This window comes from Vulpes vulpes, chromosome 10 (genome assembly GCF_048418805.1).
Source record: "Vulpes vulpes isolate BD-2025 chromosome 10, VulVul3, whole genome shotgun sequence".
In the NCBI taxonomy this organism is placed as follows: domain Eukaryota; kingdom Metazoa; phylum Chordata; class Mammalia; order Carnivora; family Canidae; genus Vulpes; species Vulpes vulpes.
In genome coordinates, this window is record NC_132789.1 from 4961317 (window position 1) to 4981621 (window position 20305).

Consider the following 20305-nt stretch of genomic DNA (forward strand, 5'->3'; position numbering starts at 1 on the left):
CTTCCATCCACACCAGGCCCTCCCCTTCCACTGTGTCTACCCAATATTTCTGCTTGGAGCAGCCTCCGGGAGAACAGGGTCCCCTCCCACCTGGCACCCCTGCAGCCTTGTCTGTAGAGCCTGCATCCGTCTGCCCAGGTGCCCCCCATCCCCTCAAATCCGGCCCCCTCAGCTCGCCCAGGAGAGCCAGCAGCCTGCAGCAGCAGATGGCACAACCACAGAAGGGAAAAATACCACGCCAAGGATATAAATACGTCGACAGTACACAACATGAAGGGAACCGGGCAAACAAAGGAAGCCACGGATTCCGAGGCCAGGAGGCCGGGCAGAGCCAGCCCCTCCAGAGTTCTGGAAGGAGAGACAGGACCCTCCAGCAGGCGCACAGAGCCGGCCCGGGAGCGCTGGCTGCAGCCACAGCACGGTTTTTATGTGTCCATTTGCTCTGATGCATGAAGAGCCCTGGCGGGAGGCATTCCCAACACAAAGCAGACATTAAAGATGCATTATTTACTGAGTCACCCTTCGGAGGCACCGAATTCTGGGCACCAAAGCGCAGCCAGGATGAGTTAGGTCCCCCAACGGGTTAATTTAGGTTAAGACCCAAAACAACCAGGCTCAGAAGCACCAGGCAATTCCAGATACTCCATCACCCTCGGTAATAAAATACAGCAAATCAAATTGCACTCTATTGATTTTTTATGTAACTATTTTGGGACTGAAGTGTACGGAGAGGGTATTGATCAGTTAAGGAGTCAGGTGTCAGGGAAGGGAACTGGGAACACCCCGACTGCGGACTCAGGTGGTTTAAGCACCAGAAGACGTCGGAATGCAACTCAAAGAACCCAGGCTTCTTGCTCTGCTTCCCTCGGCAGACAGTGGGCATCACAGGCCCATCCTGCACCGAGTGGCAAGTAGCAAAACAAGCACCCGGATGGAGAATAAAGTGACAAAGGCAACCCTGCTTTGCCTCTCCCCCGGCACCTATCACTGCCTGGCATTAAATTATGTATCTGTCTGTCCATTGTTTTATGATTGCCTAGCTTCACCAGAACGCCGGCTCCTAGGAATGGGGAATGTGTCTCCTTTGTTCCACACTGTGTCCCCACAGTGCTCAGAACTGATTAATAAATGTCTGTTGAATGAATAAGGGAGGGAGGGAACTGGCAGTTCTGGAGCACTTGCTGTGTGCCAGGCACTGTGCAAAGTACCTTGCAAGTATTCACAATCCTTCTGCCTGCAACACCCTTCTGATCAAGTAGGACTCAGATAAGACGAATGCCACCTCCTCCAGAAGTCTTCCTGGATCACCCAGTCACTCCCCATCACATTGCCTTGTATTGAATATAAGGAACACAAATTACTGTCTACGACTCTCCTGTCTGTGAATTTGTTGGCTCCTTGTCTCTCTCCATCACACGAACCTGCCCTAGGATGCAGGACCCTGAGGTCAAAATTACTTATGCTGGAAGACAGGGAAACTGAAGGAAAACTCAAGGACAAGAAGGCACCTTAGGGGCAGGAAAGATAGGAGGAGCCAGGCACTTTGGGGAGGAGACCCCCACCCTGCCACTCAGGCAGTGTTGTCTTGATCGGGGTCCCTCCACTCCCCTGAGCTTTAGTATCCCCTACAGGGGATACTACAGAGCCCCTAACCTCTCCCTGGGCAGTTACCAGAGAACCCAGGGAAATTTAAAGTGAGAAGCCACTTGGAAGGCACCAAGGGTCCATCAACCCCTCACACTGCACTCTGACCATCACAGCAAAGAGCCCACCTGGCCTTCCCTTCTTGCCCGTCTCCTCCTGAGGAAACGCAGGCCACGCCGGGCAGCCCCCTCACTGCCCTGGAGCTGCCCAACTTTGTGGCCAGATGGGCAAGGGGGTAAGTTCTGGGCCTGCCGTCTGGGCCGCCTGTGTCTGTGTCCCCCTCAAAGTTGCTATGTTGAAACCTAGCCTCCAATGTGATGATATCAGGAACTGGGACCTTTGGGAGATGATGAGGTCATGAGGGTGGAGCCCCATGAATGGGATTGGTGCCCTCATAAAGGAGACCCCTGAGAGCCCCCTGCCCTCCCACCACATCAAGACACAGGGAGAGGACAACATCTGTGAACCAGGAACGTGGCCATGCTGGTGCCCTGACCTTGCACTTCCCAGTTTTCAGAACCATGAGAAATAGGGGTCTGTTGTTTACAGGCCGCCCACCCTGAATGGACTAGAATAGGGCCCATTTTACAGATGAGGAAACTGAGTCTCAGAGCAGTCAAGGGTTAAACAAGATCTCCTGGTTTCTTGAGAGAAGCCAGAAACCTGGACCGTGATACTGACACCTCCCACTTTTTAAATGCTGGCAACCAATGAGAGAGGTCTACAGGCCAGACATGGCCCAAGAGGCCACAGCAGCCCCCCTCCACTGGACGTCCATGCAGGTGCAATTACCCAAAACGCCAAGCCCTCTCTGCCGATGCTTGCCAGGGCTCCTGACTGAGAGGGCTGACTTCAGAGCAGCCCAATTCCTCCAAAACAATCTTCTCATAGAAGAACCAACTCAACATAAGACACATCCCTGGATTCCTGGGGCCCAAATAAGTGTCAAAATCCAATCAATTCCTCCAAAACTTGGAGCCCACGATAACAGAGAAGGTAGCAGTTAGGAGCACAGACTGCGAGCCGGGCACATTGTGGGTTCGCGTGGATCCCCTTTCCCTCCATGGCTGTGTGACCTTGTAAAACCCATGGCACCTCTGTGCTTCTGAGCTTCCCCATCTGTAAAATAGGGCGAACACCAGTCCTTACCCCCATGGGGTTGTTGAGGACTCAATGAAGCAAAATCTGGGAAGGGCTCAGAACACACAATCAGCTGTAGATCAGAGGAAGACATCTGGACTTGGGGGATGCTCATCAATCACTCATGAAGAAACAAGTGCATGGAGGCCGAACTGCTCCATGCAGCAGCAGGATGATACCTGAGCTGAGAAACGTGAACCAAGACTACTCTAGACACACAATCACAGCCTCAGAGAGCGCTAGTCACTGAGTTGTTCTAGACACTAAGGTCCACTGAAATCCAAGAACCAGGACAGGAGACCAAAAGGAAAGGGGGGAGATCCTGTCTGCCAAAGTCTCAGCCTTTACCATAACCACCGAATCCCATGAGAGCACCCAATCTGAAGGATTCCCAGTTGCCTGCAGAGCAGACTCCCATCTGTCTGATTTCTATGGCTCTCAACCGTAGTTCACATCAACAGATGTATTTGTTACAGAAAAGAAGTGCATGGGACACCTGGGTGGCTCAGTGTTGAGCATCTGCCTTTGGTTCAGGGCGTGATCCGGGGGTCCTGGCATTGAGTCCCACATCGGGCTCCCCACAGGGAGCCTGCTTCTCCGTCTGCCTGTATCTCTGCCTCTCTCTCTGTCTTTCATGAATAAACAAATGAAATCTTTAAAAATATATTAAGAAAGAAAGAAAGAAAGAAAGAAAGAAAGAAAGAAAGAAGAAAGAAAGAAAAGAAAAGAAAGAAGAGAAAAGAAAAGAAAAGAAAAGAAAAGAAAAGAAAAGAAAAGAAAAGAAAGAAAAGCACAGGTTGGCACATGAAAGGGACGCAATAGTCACCCCCCACCCTGGAATCCAGAAACCCATCCACACCACGCTGAGGCCACATGGGAGAACATGGCCATGTGAGGTCGGGGGTAAGGCACAGACCAGCGCCTGGGCCAGAATCCTGACACTGTGTGACCTCAGGCAAGCTACTCAGCCTCTCTGGGTCTCAACAGCCTCACCTATAAACGGTGAATAGTGAGACCATCCACCCGCCAGCATGGCGAGTCTTCCACTGTGGTCAGACCAGGCAAGGCCTGGGATGGTGCCTGGCACAGAGTGAGCACTTTCGGAGGCTCTTGGTCCCATTGCCCCATCCCCAGCAGCACCACTGTGATGACCCGCTGCCTTTGTGAGCTGACGCCTGGCTATTCTGGCATCACCGAACAGCTGTCATTCTCTTGACCTTGGGCTCCTTAAATGGAGCCACAGTCCCCTAAAGGACCACACAGTAGAGCTCCTTTACCAGAAAGACTCCCCTGTGTACAGCAAGGAAACGCCTGAGCGAAGAGTTTTTTCAAGAGAGAAATTGTGTGAGCCGCGAGCCCCATCTGACACCAACTCACTGCGTGACCCTGACCAAGTCATCCCGATGCCTGAGTCTCCTGTTATCCATCTGCAAAGGGGGCTGTTGGAGGGCAGGGGGAAGATTCTCTAAGATGCCTTCTTGCTCTGCAAGCCCACTCATTTACTCCAAGAAAGAGCTAGTGGTACCACTCTCGCCCCATGACGCTGCCCGTGGTGCCAGGGTGCCCCCAGCTCCCCTCGCCGATGGGCAGCATGCACTTGCTCAACGCCACTGCTACAAAGGGAAATGCACCCTCTCTGTGCCCATTCAATACTAGACCCAGGAGAGAAGAAAGGAGCCACCCAGCCGCGTACAAGTGGGGGCTCATCCAGGAACAGGGCCCCTAGAAGGCTCTGCCGGCCTCAAGACCACCCTCCTGGACTTTGCACCAACAAGCAAGGGGTTTCTTTCACTCTCTTGGATCATGGCAACCACCATGCTCATTGCTGGCTCCAAGGACTGCAGCTCATGCAGAAGCCCCACGCCTCCCAAGTTCCCTGCATCCGGTAGGGGGGAAGTGAAATGATTTACTCTGGGAACCTCCACTGTACCGCCATTAAATCACTCAGGGGAGGTGACGGCATTTGCATACCACTCCCACCACCTCCCAGAGCCACCTCTCTGAAGAGCAGCCCCAGACACACGCAGCCCCCCCCTCCCCAACCACTATTGTAATGAGAAAGAAATATACCACATGCCATGCCAAGGTGCCAGGCGAGGCTAAGAGTGTCTCCGCTTTGAAGCCAAAGCCCCCCCCCACTGGCAGGCTCTGCCACTCACAAGGCCTCTCTGTCGGGGGCTCTCCACCCACCCCGATTTTATAGACCCTGAGCACAATGGGTCAATGAAGCAAGGCGCGTCCATTTCCTCCAGCAGGGGCAGTAACAGCGCCGCTAATTTGCAAAGCCAGAGCATGCACAAAAGTGGCTTGAATAATGGGGGCCCCCTAGTCGCTAAGCTGGAGGATTTGTGCTGACTCTTACCAAGTATAGTTCCATATGTTTAAGCGCTTGCAAGGCTGAAAGAAGTACGCCCACCACACTCTTTACCATGGCAGCTACCCACGCTGGGGGGGGGGGGGGGACAGAGCAGACAGTCCCCGTGTGATGGGGGAGAGGGCATCCTTCCTCTCCTGTGAACCCTTCCAGCCCTTCCCCCAGAACCTCAGCCAAACGTGGTCGGTAAATCACGCCAGAAATTACCCAGAAAAATCCAACCGGCTCTGAAGGAAGCTCTAGCTAATTCCTCTGAACCTTTCAACCAACAGTAGGCAGCTAAGTATCTTTCAAGAATTTCAGCCTTGTTTTTTTTTTTTTTTTTTCCTAGCTCTCCTAACTGGTGCTAAATATAGAGTTATCAAACTGTCTCTCTTTAGGTCCCTGGTAGGGACCAGTGGAAGACTTACATGTGCTCCCAAGAACCTGAGGATGGAACCGAGGGCTCTGTCCTCGCGGCATCTGCCAAAAGGAGCTGCGGGAAAGCAGCAGGGCGGCAGGGCTAGGAGCGGGGCCAGCAGCAGGTTCCAGGGGCGACGCACCTTCCCTGCCAGGACCCGGCCTCCCAGAGCGAGGCACAAGCTCTTCCGTTGCTAGGGGAGGGTGGGGAAGGGGGGAGGGGGTTCTCCATGTTCTCTTACAAGCACTAGAGGCAGGCAGCTTCTCTGAGAGGTTTCCAATATTCGCCTATGAGCACATCCAGGCTAAGGCTGACCCCCGTGGAGAAAACAAAATAGAGACAAAACTGCAATTTTCAAGTCCAAGGGACCGCACTTCTGAGATCAGGTCCCAGGGCTTTGGCTAGGAAGAAACAGCCTTGACCACCTGCTCCCACCCCCACCCCCCACCCCCATGTACCACAGAAGAAGGCTGAAAGCAGAACAGCTATCAGAGCTGCTTATGAGCCAGGCAGACTGAAGATTCATGCACACGGTAAACCAGAGCCGTTTGAGCACCGATGGATATCTCCGGCTGAAGGTTCTCTCCCAGTGGAAGGTTTTATGAAATATTCTGGGTCACTTGAGGGCACCTCGAAGTAAGACAGTGTTTACTTTTTGCATGCGAATACATCACACGTTAGGCTGGCATACAAGGTTCGTTTCTAAATGCAACCTCCCTAAGGCAGTCACGGTTGAAAAGTTAAAAGTTGTATTTTTCTACAGCAGCCTGGGTGTCTGTGCCGTTTGTTCGTCAAGGAAATGAGAATTTTTCTAAAGCGAAAGCTTCTCTGCTCCCAAATCGTGGGTCCTGATTTTAAAATGTTTGGGGAACTGAGCTCCCCCCAAGTGCACACGGATGTTGCTCGTGACTGTTCCGGGTTCATCCGAGCCTTTGGGAGAGCCTCTAGGATCGTCTCCACTGTTTGGGGTGGGGGGAGGGGAGGGGGGAGGGGGAAGGGGGGGGAGGGATTGGCATTTTAAGATGGGCTTCCTCTAGAACCAACACGTAGCCAGGCCAAGGTGGAAGAAGCTTTCCAAACTCCAGCAGAGAGAGAAAACGCAGGACTATTTTGCCTTTGCCACTCACTAGCTTTGGCGACAGCTGCGCCGGTGCCAGCAGGGAGGCCGGCTCCATGGTACCCAGGCAATGGCTCTGGGCATCACCACGTTCCAGGCGGCCCTGCGCGCGCGGGGCTGCCCGGCCGGCCGGGGGCGAGGTGCTGGGGCCGCGCGCGCGTCTCCAGAAAGCGAGCAGCAGGCTGCGCCTCGGCTAAGGGGGGCCCACCTGGGAGGGGACACGTTCCGGGGGGGGGGCGGGGTGTAAAAGCAGGAGGGTGCGGCGGGGGAGGCTGCGGGCGAGCCAGACAGGCTGCGCCGACCGAGACGACCTCGGGGCTGGGGCCCCGCAGGTGTCCAGGGAACGCACCGCCGTGCGCAGTCCGCGGGCGTCGGGAAGCGGGCAGAGGGGTCCGCCGGCGCCCGCGCGGGAACCGGGGCCGGGCGGGGCGCGGAGGGGGCGCGGAGGGGGCGCGGAGGGGGCGCGGAGGGGGCGAGGTCCCCGGAGACGCGCGCCCACCCGCCTCCCGAGCGCCTGCCCCCGCGCGCCCTGCAGGGACCCGGGACGGGGGCCGGCGGGCTCGGCGCCGCGCGGAGGGCGGTGCGGGGACCCCCGGGCCTCCCCAGAGCCGAGCCGGGCGAGCCGAGCTGCCGGGGCCTCGCGGAGGAGGCGGCGGCCCCGCGCGGGAGCCAACTTTGCGCGCGGCGGCCGGGGCGGGGAGGGCCGGGGAGGGCCGGGGAGGGGCCGGGGGCGCCTTACCTGGGCACCGGAGCGCGGCCAGCGCCAGCAGGAGCCCGAGCGGCGGCGCCCGGCCCGGGGGCGGCATGGTCCTCGGCGCGCGGGGGGCGCGGCGCTGCTCCTGTCGCGCGCCCGGCCCGGCCCGGCCCGGCCCGCGGCTCCCGGGCGGCTCCCGGGGCGGCCCCGCGGCTACGCTCGGGCTCCGGGCATGGCTGGCCCCGGCGCCGCTCTCCCCAGACGCAGGCGGCGGGCGCTGTGGCCCTGCGCGCTCGGCGGGGCTCGCGGGGCTCGCGGGGCTCGCGGGGCGGCGGGGAGCTGGGCCGGGCTCAGAGCCCCACGCCCACGCCGGCGGCCCCGCACTCGGCCCGGGTTGCGCGGGCCCCGCCGCCGCCGCGGCTCCCGCGCCCCAGCGCGCGTCCCATCGCCGCCGCCGCCTGTGCCAGCGCCAGCGCCAGCTGCCGGCCGCCCCTCGGCCCGCGGACAGTGAGGAGCCGGGCGCCGGCGGGAGGGCGGGCCGGGGGCGGGCCGGGGCGGGCCGGGGCGGGGCCGGGGGCGGGCCTGGGCGCGGGGCGGCCGCGCAGCCGTGGGGGCGGGCGGGCCCCTCCCCGGCGTGCCCGGGGGAGGGCGCGGGGCGGGCGCGGGGCGGGCGGGGCGCCTGCGGCCGAGCGGCGGGAGTCCCCAAGGTCGCGGGGTGGGGGAGGCAGGGGAAGGTCCCCGGCGGGCAGCGACGCCCGCAGGCCGGGGGCGGTGGGGGTGTCCGCAGGGCTGCGCGCAGGCCAGAGGCCTTGGGATGGAGTCACAGCTCGGGGCTGCCTGCGGGGCAGGCGAGGCACGGGTGGCCCCAAGGAGTCAGGGGCTACCTGAGGAGTAGCCGCCGGGCGCCGGGCCGGACAGGTGCGCTGGCCAGGCGCGCTCAGGGATCCTGAAGGGGATGGAAGGCGTCCTGGGATGTCTCCCCAGGTGTGAGGCAGGGACCCTGGGGGCGCCCTGGAGGCGGAGGGGCGTGAGGCGAGGTGCAGCCGCGCGGGGGTATAATGGAGGCCAGGACGGGGACTGGGATCCTTCTAGGCTGGGGACAGGGTCTCACTGGGGGTCACAGCATCCAGTATCCCCTCCGCACCCCCTCACCCCAGCCCAGCGGGGCAGCGGGGGCGCAGCCCAATGAATGAATCATGCTGCGCGCACGTGGCTGGGGGGTTCCTGCAGCAACCCTCAGAGGCCTTGAAACCTGCCCCATGCAGCTGGTGGGGGGCACCTGAGGTGGGAGTCCTCGTTCGCTCCCAGCTGCCATGCAGCAGCCACTGGCTCCAGTCTCTAGGTTTTCCATGAAAAAGTGGGTCAAACTCTTTGGAAACATCAATAAGGCAGCGTGGGGTGAGACAAACAGAGTCTCAAAGTCTTGGCTGAGAACCTGGCCCTGCCACTTTCTGGTTATGCTACCCGGGCCACCTCATTGATGCTCTCCAGCCTCAGTTTCCCCATCTGAGAAACAGAAGCCATTGCAGCATCCACCTGGTGTCCCACAGAAGGCGTATAAAGCCCCTGATCTATGAAGTAAGAGCTCATTTAAAGGGATCCACTGTGGACATTATCATTCTCATCATTATGGTCATTATTATCATGTATCTGATTTTCCTCTGGGCCCAGAGCTCACATCAGAAGAACAATCCTTCCCCCTCCCAGCTGGTGAGGGGGGATGGCAGGGGACAGGGCACCTGCTTCATTAGTACAGACAAGCTCATTAGCAGAAGCGGCGCTCAGCTCTTCTTAGATAAAAGAAGGAAGAAAGAGCTAGGGGCAGGTGGCGAGTCTCCAGGCCAGGTTAATTGCGAGACAGAAAGGGATTCTCCCGTTGCCACTAATAGGCTTCCTTTGCAAAGAACCCACGCACTGGCCAAGTTCGCTTCAGGCTCTCTGGCAAGGTCTGTGATCCTTGCACGGAGAACCAAATGGCAGGCTAGACAACGGGTGGTCTCCTCGGGTCTGGGGTGGCCCTGGTGAAGGGCCCATCTGCCCCTCTCTGTGACTCCCCTTGCTGGGAGGAGGATGCCCCAGACACTGTCAACATCTGCTGGGATGCTCAGAGAGGGGCTGCCTCCCCCACTGGTAAGTATTTGCTGAGCTGAGCACCTACTGTGTGCCAGGCCTGGGGGGTGGGGGAGGATGAATGGAATGCAGGCACCAGCCCCTCCAGGAACTCCGTCTTACAAAGAGGAAATGCACACGCAGCTAACCTGCAGGGAGCTCGCAGGAGGGGGACCTGGGGCCTTCAAGCCAAGACGTCCCTCGTCCCCTGTGTTTGACAGGCAGCAGGTCAATGAGGCCTGGGGAGTCTGTGACCAAAGTTAACAAGTCATTTTCTGGTGGAGGTGCACGGGGAAGGGGTGAACAGGTCTGCTGAGGACCCGAGCCAAGGGCTATACAGTATCAGGAGTGATGGCAGACGGAACTGCCTTCCTCTTCCCCCAAGGGTCATGCCCCCCCAGACACCCCCCTCAGAGCCACCGCCCTTCTCTGGGGCAGGGCTGAGGGCACCCACAGTGTCTTCCACTTACTTCCGCTCTCCCCCTGGCTCAGTGCGCGCCCCCCCCCCGCCCCCGCCCTAGCTGATCCTCTGGCTCTAGGTTCCCACCTCTGCACTCAGCCCTTGCACGTCCCTTCCCGGGTCTTCCCACGGCTGCCTCCTCTTCCCTTCCCAACTCCGGGCAAACGTCACCTGCTCCACCTGCTCGGAGAGGCCCTCCCAGACCAGCGATCTAACACAGACCCCTCCCCTGTGCCTGGCTGGCTCAGTGGGAAGAGCACAGGTCTTTAGATCTTGGGGTCTGAGTTCGAGCTCCATGTTGGAGATAGATAGTACTTTAAAAATAAATAAATAAGTAACTTCAAAAATAATTTTTAAATTATTAAAGGATAAAGCAGACCCCTCCCCAACAACCGCCCCCCCAGCCCTGTTCCTGCATTGTTCTCAGGACCGCTGTTGCAGAGCCAAGGTAGACAGGTGCGGTTCTGCTCCTCGCCCCCCTTCCTCACTGATGGAAATCGCTGCTGAGGATGGCTGAGGAGAGGGATCTGGTTTTGGGGTGGCTTTTCCACGCAGCTGTGTGACTTTGGACAAGCCCCTGGGCCTCTCTGAGCTCATCGTGGGAGCTGAGAATTGCAGCCCTGCCTCCTCAGATCCTAGGGTGGTGGAGGGAAGGACTCCTTCATATCAGACCAAGCCCCCAGTCTAGATTATAATGGAGCTATTTCCGGCCTGGACCCTGAGGGGGTCAGAGAAGGTGGGTGGTACTGGCAGCTATGACCTAGGAGGACCCCCACCCAGCAAGCCCTGAATCTCACCCCCAGCCTGCTGGCCACATGGGCTAGGGCACGATCCTAGGGATTACACAGCCCAATCTCTCCCCTTGTGTACAGCTGGGGAAACTGAGGCAGATCCAACGGGGAGCCAGCCCATGGCCCTCTGGCTCCGAGCTAGGCTCCCCCAGGTCCCGCACTCCCTACCCGCCAGGCAGGGGCCCCCACGCGGGCCCCCACGCGGGCCCCCTGGCGCCCTTCCCCGCCCCCAGCTCGGCTGTGCTCAGCCCACGCGCCCGCCCGGCCACAAGCGTGGAGCGACGCTGCCATCTCGTGGCCGTCACCGGCACTGCGGGCCGCCGAAGCCGCGGAAGGAAGACCCGGCGCAGGGCAGCGGGTGAGAGGGGCAGCGGGCAGGCTCCCCCACGCCCACCCTCACCCCCGCCCAACTCGCCCCAGCTTTGGAAGACTCCTGTAACCTGTGCACCGCCAGCGTTTCCAGCACACCTGCGGCGACCCCTGTCGTGCCCCACCAGTTAAGATGTTCTTTGCCGAGGTGGACCGTCCTTTCCAATGCAAACATGCCTGTTTCGCTTGTCTGGTAGCTGGCATTCTTTCCAGCGAACGGAATCGACTCGGTTTCCACCCCCTCCCCGAGCCGTGGGTGAGGAGAGCCTCTCAAAATAGCAGCTGATCTCACTTGGATAGGAAATCAAGGAGGACACAACTGCTAGCACACCTGGGTATAGGGACAAGTGATGGAAGGCTCCTTTCTGGGAACCCCAGACTGCAAGAACCCCGCCTCTCTCTCTGTGTGTGTCCCATTTCCCTCGTTTATTCTCTGCAGAGCAGTTGTGACTACCTGGCATCATGTGTACAGGGAGAGAAACTTCATTACCGCTGGTCCCTCCCACTGGGAGCCCAGCCTCAGTCTCATTCACCAAATAGCTAGTGACAGGAACAGGGCTGGGCGCCAAGGGGAATGTCCGAGAAATCATGGAGAAATTAGTGAATGAATGAATGAATGAGAGGACACTTGATTAAGAGCTGAGCCCTTGGAAGGTGGAAGAAAGCCTGTGAAAACCGAGAACAGATGGGGCTTGTGTCCACTTTCAGGCAGAGCCCCAGTGGGTGGGGAGACCCAGTGGCTTCCAGGTGTGGTTAAGCAGAAAGCATCCTGGGCCCCCTCCTCCACACCCCTCCCCCAGCCTCCCATGGCTTCCCAGCAAGACCTGGGAGCAGTAGAATGATCCTTGGAGGCCCAGACTGGCCTGCCATAGGGTGGTGGTCACAAAGCCACCAGGGAAGGCCTCCTGCAGGGGATTTTTGAGGGTGTTTTTTTTTTTTTTAAGATTTTATTTATTATAGAGAGAGTGTGTGAGCACAAGCAGAGGGGAGGAGTAGAGGGAGAAGCAGACTCCCTGCCAAGCAATACCCAATACCCCAGGATCGTGACCCAAGCAGAAGGCAGATGCTTCACCGACTGAGCCACCCAGGTGCCCCTGCAGGGGATTTTTGGAACAAGTTTTAACTGCTCTGGGGCAGAACAACTAAATTCTTTTTTTTTTTTTAAGATTTTATTTATTTATTAGACACACACACACACACACACACACACACAGGCAGAGATACGGGTAGAGGGAGAAGCAGGCTCCATGCAGGGAGCCTGACATGGGACTTGATCCCAGGTCTCCAGGATCACACCCCGGGCTGAAGGTGGCACTAAAGCACTGAGCCACCGGGACTGCCCAGAACAACTAAATTCTAATAAGGAACAATGACATAGCATTTAACACATGCCAGGTAGACGCTGCTCTAAGGGCTTCCCTTGGTTTGGGTTTGTTGTTTTTTCTGTTATTTATTTATTTTATTTTTTATTTTTTATTTATTTTTTTATTTTATTTTATTTTTAAGATTTATTTATTTATTCAGAGAGAGAGAGAGAGAGGCAGAGACACAGGCTGAAGGAGAAGCAGGCTCCATGCAGGGAGCGCGACGTGGGACTCCACCCCAGGTCTCCAGGATCACACCCTGGGCTGAAGGCCGCGCTACCGCCGCACCACCGGGGCTGCCTCCTTTTTTTCTTTTAATTACGCATAACACAAAATTACCATTTTAACCATTTTAAAATGTACAATTCAGTAGCATTTAGCACATTCACAATGCTGGGCACCCATCATCGATATCCAGTTCCTGAACTTCTCCGACACCCTAAAAATACACCTTGTGCCCAGCTACTCCCCAATCCCCCTCCCCTCAGCCCCCGACAACCACCAAACTATCTCTCTATGGATTTGCCTGTGCTGGACATTTCGTATAAATGGGATCATACGCCGAGCGGTCTTCTGTGCCTGGCTTCCTGCACTCAACATAATGTTTGCAAGGTCCATCCATTGTTGAAGCTCGAATCTCATTCTGTTTTCATAACTGAAGGATCTTCCATTGTGTGATTGTGACACACTTGCGTATCCATTCATCTGCTGTTGGACATTAGGATTATTGGCACCTTTTAACCATCGTGAGTAGTGCTGCTCTGAGCACGTGTGTTCAAGTTTTTGTCACAATCCCTGCTTTCAGCTGCTTTGGGCAGACACACTTTAATTCTTTGGATGCTCACAACTATCTGTTCATTTTATGGCTGGAGGCAGCTGAGGCTGGGAAGATTAAGCCATGTGCCTGTGGCCACACTGCGGGCAGGCGGGAGCGGCAGGAGCAGAGGTGACCCCCCAGTCTGACTCCAGGGGTCTATTAGTGAGTTGCGCCTCTCCCCCCACTAGTGCCTACCCACAGCCCAAGACCCCCAGAAACTTGTTGCCACGTTAAATCCTCCCCAACTGGTTTGAGTGGCAAAACTGAGCCCTGAGGGCAGGAAGAGGAGTCCTGATAGGTCTCAGCCAATCATATTCCCTCCTACCAGGCACCTGTCTAGAGGGGTCATGTGACCCAGTACTGGTGGATGAGGTGTAGAGGATAGCTGTGGGAAGACGCTTTCCTGGGTCAGGTGCCAGAGGCAAAAATTTGCATTCCACCCTTTCCTTCTTTTTCTTTTTAAATACTTTATTTATTTATTCATGAGAGACACAGAGAGAGAGAGAGAGAGAGAGAGGCAGAGACACAGGCAGAGGGAGAAGCAGGTTCCATGCAGGGAGCCTGACGTGGGACTGGATCCCAGGACCCCAGGATCACGCCCTGAGCCAAAGGCGATGCTCAACTGCTGAGCTACCAGGTGCCCCCCCCTTGCCTTCTTGCTGTCTTATAGAGTGTGGGTGTGAGAGGAAGACTCTGGCAGCCTCTTTTGGCCTCCAGGCACTGCAGTACCACTACCCATATCGCTGGCAGAACAGAAAGAGAGAGCTCCTGAGGACTCCTTGAGCCACAGTGTCAGCCTCCAGTCCAGACTTTTCTGTTCACTGAGATGATAAACTGAATTAAGCTGTGCTACTTGGATATTCACTACCTGTAGCCAAAAGCAGCCTGATAAAGGGAGGTACAGGAAAAGCCCCAAATGGACTGTGCTATGCAGTTACCACTCAACAAAAGATCTCAGGTCAAATGGGAGAAAATACAAAAAAAAAAAAAAAAGTTATTTCCTGTATACTGACTTTGTGAGGGTTAAATTAGCTTTTTTCAAGATATGCGTTCCTGGCAGAAAAGAAACAAGTATTGAAAAGGCATAACTCACCCCTCAGAGATAACCACCTGTAATATATTCATGTGTTTGCCAGTCTCGCCTCTAGGTACACTCTCTATATAATTTATTTAAAATGAGCTCACAGGGGCATCGGGCTGGCTCAGTCAGGAGAGCCTGTGAGTCTTGATCTCTGGGTTGTGAGTTCGAGCTGTGCCTTTATCTATGTGCATGATCAGTCCTTTGGGTTACGTACGTCCCCAAAGAGCAGATTGTTAAGTGAATGCAGGTTCAGTTTGGGGATTTTCACATCAAGCGTCTCTCAGAAAAGCTGTACCAGTTCAGATTCCCATGAGTGCACAGCGCTGCCCGTCTGCACAAATCTTAATTTGAGATCTACAGATTCGACCTTGTTTGTTTTATTTATTCATTTTTAATATACACACTCTGGCTTATCCAATTAATAAAAGATTTCCCTTGTAGGTTAGTTCATTATACATTATGAATTTATAAATATCAAGGAGATGGTCACAATGAAATTTAGAAATCCAGTGAAATCATCACTACTTATAATCTTATCACCACTTATTATAATTGTCAGACCCACTACCCTTTGGTAAAATATGGGTGTGAGAGTTGGTATCGTGCCATTGTCAGGAGATGGGGGGGGGGGGGCTTCTCCCTGTCTGCGTAGCTCTTTTTCCTGAGCACATAGGTCTGTGTACGGTTTTAAATATTTTTTATTTCTCTCACAAATTATATTTATTCTTCAGTCTTAGCTCAGAGGAACTTCCTGTGGGAAAATTAGAGAGCATTTCGGACCACGCCAGGATTAATGTGCATTAGCTTCTCCACATTTGCAAAGCCCCAAAGTTCCCAAGGAGCGACAGGAAATGATGCAACACAGGACAGGATGGGGTGAGATTATGGAAATGGTGTTGGACAAATGAGACCAGTTCCTGGTGGATGTGGTCCTGCATGTTCCTCTCTTGGTGGACCCAAGTTGGAGTTGATTGGCTTGTTCAATCACTACATCTAGCTACAAAGGGCCAGAGATTTCTCCGTGTCTGGAACCACAGGGCTCAGAAAAGTGTTACATTTTATAACGACAAAAACCAAAGGCAGAAGGGATTGATTGGTTCACATAAATCAAAGCGTCCATGGCTTCAGGCTTGGCTGGTTCCAGGAACCCAACGTCCTCAAGATTCCATGTCAGTAGAAGGACGGCAGAAAAGAACTATCATCGGCTCCAGTGAGGTCATGTGCCTGTCCTTGAACCAATCACTGTGCCAGGGATGGGATATGCTAATTGGCAGGCTGGTGTCACATGCCCAGCCCCAGAGCTGGGAGAGGCATCAGCCCTGCCCAAACCACACAGCCTGGGAGCAGGGCGCCCAGAAGACAGGCACATGGGGCATCCAAGGACAGATGTCCACACAAGTGGATTCAATGCAAAGAACAGACCCAGGACGAACTCTGCTCCATCCATGAGGGAGCTCCCTCCTTGCTCCTACATTCCCAAAGCACACTTTCATTCAGCAGGCAGAAGACGGAGATGATGCTTATGCCTTTAAGAATGAAGAAAAAAAATCATGCAGCAATTCACATTTCCTTAAGCATGTTTGCAGTGAGCAAGTCCTGCACTTTGCACCTTAGAGCTGGGGTACCCCAAGTTTTCACCATCTAAGTAAGGTGTCAGTGCTTAATTAAACATACAAGTGGCAGTCCCAGAGAGCAGTCCAAACCAGAGCGTCCTTAATGAGTTCTCAGCATATCCAGGTGCTGCCAAAATGCTTCCCTGCCTTGGAGGACGAAGCCCTGCCACTCAGGCACTCAGCGAGCGTGCTCCTTAACAACTGATCGACTGATTGAACGTGAGCATCTTTGTGTTTATTAAGACCTTCCAGAGGCACCTGGGTGGCTCAGTGGTTGCATGTCTGCCTTTGGCCCAGGTCATAAACCCCGGGTCACGGGATCAAGTCCCGTATCGGGGCCCCCCGGGGAGCCTGCTTCTCCCTCTGCCTGTGTCTCTGATTCTCTGTGTCTCTCATGAAAAAATAAATAAAATATTTAAAAAAAAAAAAGAGAGAGACCTTCAGTGTGACATGCCATTTTAACCATCCCAGTAAAATCAGAGGGGGGGCAGTGTTTTTACCCCAATTTTACAAATAAGGAAACTGAGGATCATGGATTTAATCCATTTGCTTTGCATCACTAGAAATGACAGAGCTGGGGGCAGCCCAGGTGGCTCAGCGGTTTAGCACCGTCTGCAGCCTGGAGTGTGATCCTGGAGACCTGGGATCAAGTCCCATGTCGGGCTCCCTGCATGGAGCCTGCTTCTCCCTCTGCCTGTGTCTCTGCCTCTCTCTCCCTCTCTCAATCTGTGTGTGTGTGTGTGTGTGTTTATGATAAATAAAAACAAAATCTTAAAAAAAAAAAAGAAGAAGAAATGACAGAGCTGGGATTTGAAGCAAGAGGAGCTATCTCCGAGCCACCATGGTGCCCTTCCTCTGCCTCCTCAGAAAGCCATTCCCTATGTAATGATACAGAGCTGACTTTCTTTTTTTTTTTTAAGATTTTATTTATTTATTCATAGACACAGAGAGAGAGAGAGGCAGAGACACAGGGAGAGGGGGAAGCAGGCTCCATGCAGGGAGCCCGATGTGGGACTCGATTCCGAGTCTCCAGGATCACACCCAAGGCTGCAGGCGACGCCAAACCACTGCGCCACCAGGGCTGCCCCAGAGCTGACTTTCAAAGGGACAAAGCACCGCATCTGTCACGTCCAGCCCTGAGATGTTGCTTAGATGAGCTTCTGCTCACTAGCATGACCACAGAGTTGTTAACTACCGCAACTGGGTAACGGCTCCCACCAGCACTGGACTGGAACCGGGCTGAGGGGGTGGGACCTGTGCTATTAGGACCCATCACAGGGCCTCACAGACGGAAGCTGATTGTCTGGGAAAGTGGGGACTGCCGAAAGCTCTCGGATCCCTGCCATGAAAATTCATGTGCGTTAAAGATGCCAAAGTGCTGAGCCCCCAGGCAGCCCCAGCACCTGTTCTGGGGCAGGGGTGCCACTCAGTTGATTAAATGCAACAGTTAGAGCCCCCCTGGGTACCACCTCCTTGAAACCCCACCACCTAAAATTTCATTGCGATCATCTTGACATTTACAAATTCATAATGTATAATGAGCTAACCTGAAGTGGGAATCTTTTATTAATTGCCTAAAACGAAGAGTATATAATAAGAATGAATAAATACAACAATCAGCTTAGACGTGTAGGCCTAGAGCAATTGGTCACGGAAGGCAGCTTCATGGGACTCCTCGGGCTCTGAGGACTGGGCAGGTGGCTGAGGCCAGTGGCTTTCCCTCATCCCTGGGCCCGTCCCCTGGCGGGGCATGAGAGCTCCCACCAAGAGAGTAGACGCTGTTTGGGTGGGATGCCTTGCTGATGTCTCCTGCAAATTTCAGACATGCGAGTCAGTCTCCGAGATGCTGCGTTGCCTGAATCCCCAAGATACGTGGAGATGCTGTGAGGCACTCAAGGACACAGAGCCAACAAGTGGCTGAGCCCAAATTTGAACCCTCATCCATGTCCTTCTGCTCCCACCCTCAGCTTCTCCTGTTTCTGTGATTTATATGACAAAGTTCACCTTTCACCCCTAGACATGGATGCTCAAAGCATGACACCGGCCACACCAGGAGCTGGCCCTGATGTGGGGACTGCTTGGCCACCGCCACCCGCACGGGCCCCACCAGCCCCTGGGGCCACCCTGCGTCATGCCAGGAGCCCTCTCCCCGTGGAAGTGAGGCCTAATTTCCAGGGCTCTTCCGGAGAGGAGAGCTCATGCAGCTAAAAGGAGAGGCTGTAAACACTAAGTATAACGGCTTGAAGCAGTGCTGACAGCTCCTTGCAGAAGGAAGGTCCTGATTATATAACGAGGCTGCCTGGGGGAGGAACACTTGTGCCTGCTCAGGTTTTTCTAAAGAAAAAAAAGGGGGCACAGATTTCTTTTAAAAAGTTAAAACTGCCCTCCTTACCCCTCATTCATTCTTTGGACAGATATTTATTGAGCTCCTAGTATGCGCCAGGGTCTCAATAAATATCTCTAGGTCCTGGGATGTGACAGAGAATCACACCCGTTCCCTGCTCCTGGAAAGCTGCTTGGCTTGGGGTAATGTATAATGCAGCAATAGAAAACTAAGGGGGATCCCTGGGTGGCTCAGCGGTTTGGCACCTGCCTTTGGCCCAGGGCACGATCCTGGAGTCCCGGGTTCGAGTGCCACGTCGGGCTCCTGGCATGGAGCCTGCTTCTCCGTCCTCCTGTGTGTCTGCCTCTCTCTATCTATCATAAATAAATAAATCTTAAAAAAAAGAAAACTAAGGGATGCTCATTCAATCTTTTTGAATACCTACTATGTGCTGATCCCTGTTAGGTGCTGGGGACACAGCTACATCGGGACAGGGGTTTATATTCAAATTAGGGCAATAGTGAACAAGGAAACAAACAACCCAGATAGTGTCAAACGGTGGCAACACTGATCCCCGAAGGGCGGGGCCCTGAACCAGGACCAGGGGCTAAGTTTCACTGGCCCACTGCTTCCAGCCAGCAAGGCCCATGCCCGCAAACCAGCTCCCACCAGGCAGAAGCTCTAGCCAGATGGCCGCTCCAAAGCCCTGTGGGATTGGCCTGCCCTCTCCACCCTCGTCTCCTGCTGCTCTCTTCCTCTCTTCTCGTGTAGTAGCCATGGGCCCTCCTCTTCCTCACACACACCAGGCTGTTCACACCTCAGGGCCTTTGCACATGCTATTTCCTCTGCCTGCAATATCCCCCCGACCCGGGATCCCTGGGTGGCGCAGCGGTTTGGCGCCTGCCTTTGGCCCAGGGCGCGATCCTGGAGACCCGGGATCGAATCCCACGTCGGGCTCCCGGTGCATGGAGCCTGCTTCTCCCTCTGCCTGTGTCTCTGCCTCTCTCTCTCTCTCTGTGTGACTATCATAAATAAATAAATTAATTAAAAAAAAAAATTAAATATCCCCCCGACCCCCCGATCATCACACTCCTGGCTTCTCATCTCTCCAGTGTCTCCTGCAGAATCACCTCCCGAGACCTTTGCCGACCACCCCACCTAAAGAAGCCCTCCCCACCTGCACATCGATTTACCCACGTTTTAGTCTCTTCTTAGCATATATCATTCACACAAATTATCTCCCTTATTGCTTTACTTGTGGCCTCTCTCCCCCACCGGAACGTGAGCTCCAGTACTGCAGACACTGCCTTTCACTGCTGTCTCCTGGAGCCTAAAACAGCTCCCGGTACATAGGAGACTCTCGGTAAACATCCGCTGACGGAATGACTGGAAACTTCCTCTGATCAGTCAGTGGCTGCTTTTATTTCTTCCAGGAGAGGAGGGTAGGAAAAGCAGTGGAAAAGGAATAATTCATAAAAACACGAAAATCCTAAGCAATAGCGAGACAGCCATTTGCATAATGACAAGCATCTGATTTTTAATATAATTCCACCTCCAAAGTAAAATGTTAGCTATTCAGATGTAGCCAGGCCCCAGGAAAGGGCTCAGATAAACAGGAGCAGCAATCACAAGGGTGGGAATCAAAATCCTTCAGTGGCTGCTTTCCCTCTGCCACAGAACAATTTTTGTGCCATTCAGACCGCGCTAGCTATTCCAAACACTGTTAGCAATCTAACCCAACACCCGAGCCCAGCTTCGTGTTCCCCTCCCTCCTCACTGCATAAGAGGAAGCTAAATACTTTCCCAGACCCTCTGGAAGACCTACTTCTGTCTAGTGAGATGAATGGAAGAGGTCTGGAGATGGTCTGGGAGTACCTTTGCCTACCAAAAATGGAAGAGGGACCCTAGCCCTTCCTCCTGCCTTAAATGTTGCTGTGATGGCTGGAGTTGCAGCAGCCATCTTGTGACCATGAACAGAAGGCCAGGAGAATCACAGAGATTGTTGGCCT

The 20305-nt window shown here is 54.8% G+C and overlaps 1 protein-coding gene across 1 annotated transcript in view; it reads right to left on the minus strand.

Annotated features, from left to right (window-relative positions):
- TMEM132B (transmembrane protein 132B) overlaps positions 1-7864 on the minus strand; it is a 371854-nt gene extending 363990 nt beyond the window's left edge. Inside the window, exon 1 of the mRNA XM_072722666.1 lies at positions 7415-7864. Within this exon, the coding sequence (XP_072578767.1) occupies positions 7415-7481 (67 nt within the window). The 5' untranslated portion in view covers positions 7482-7864. The remainder of the gene's footprint in view (positions 1-7414) is intronic.
- Positions 7865-20305: the final 12441 nt, after the last annotated feature.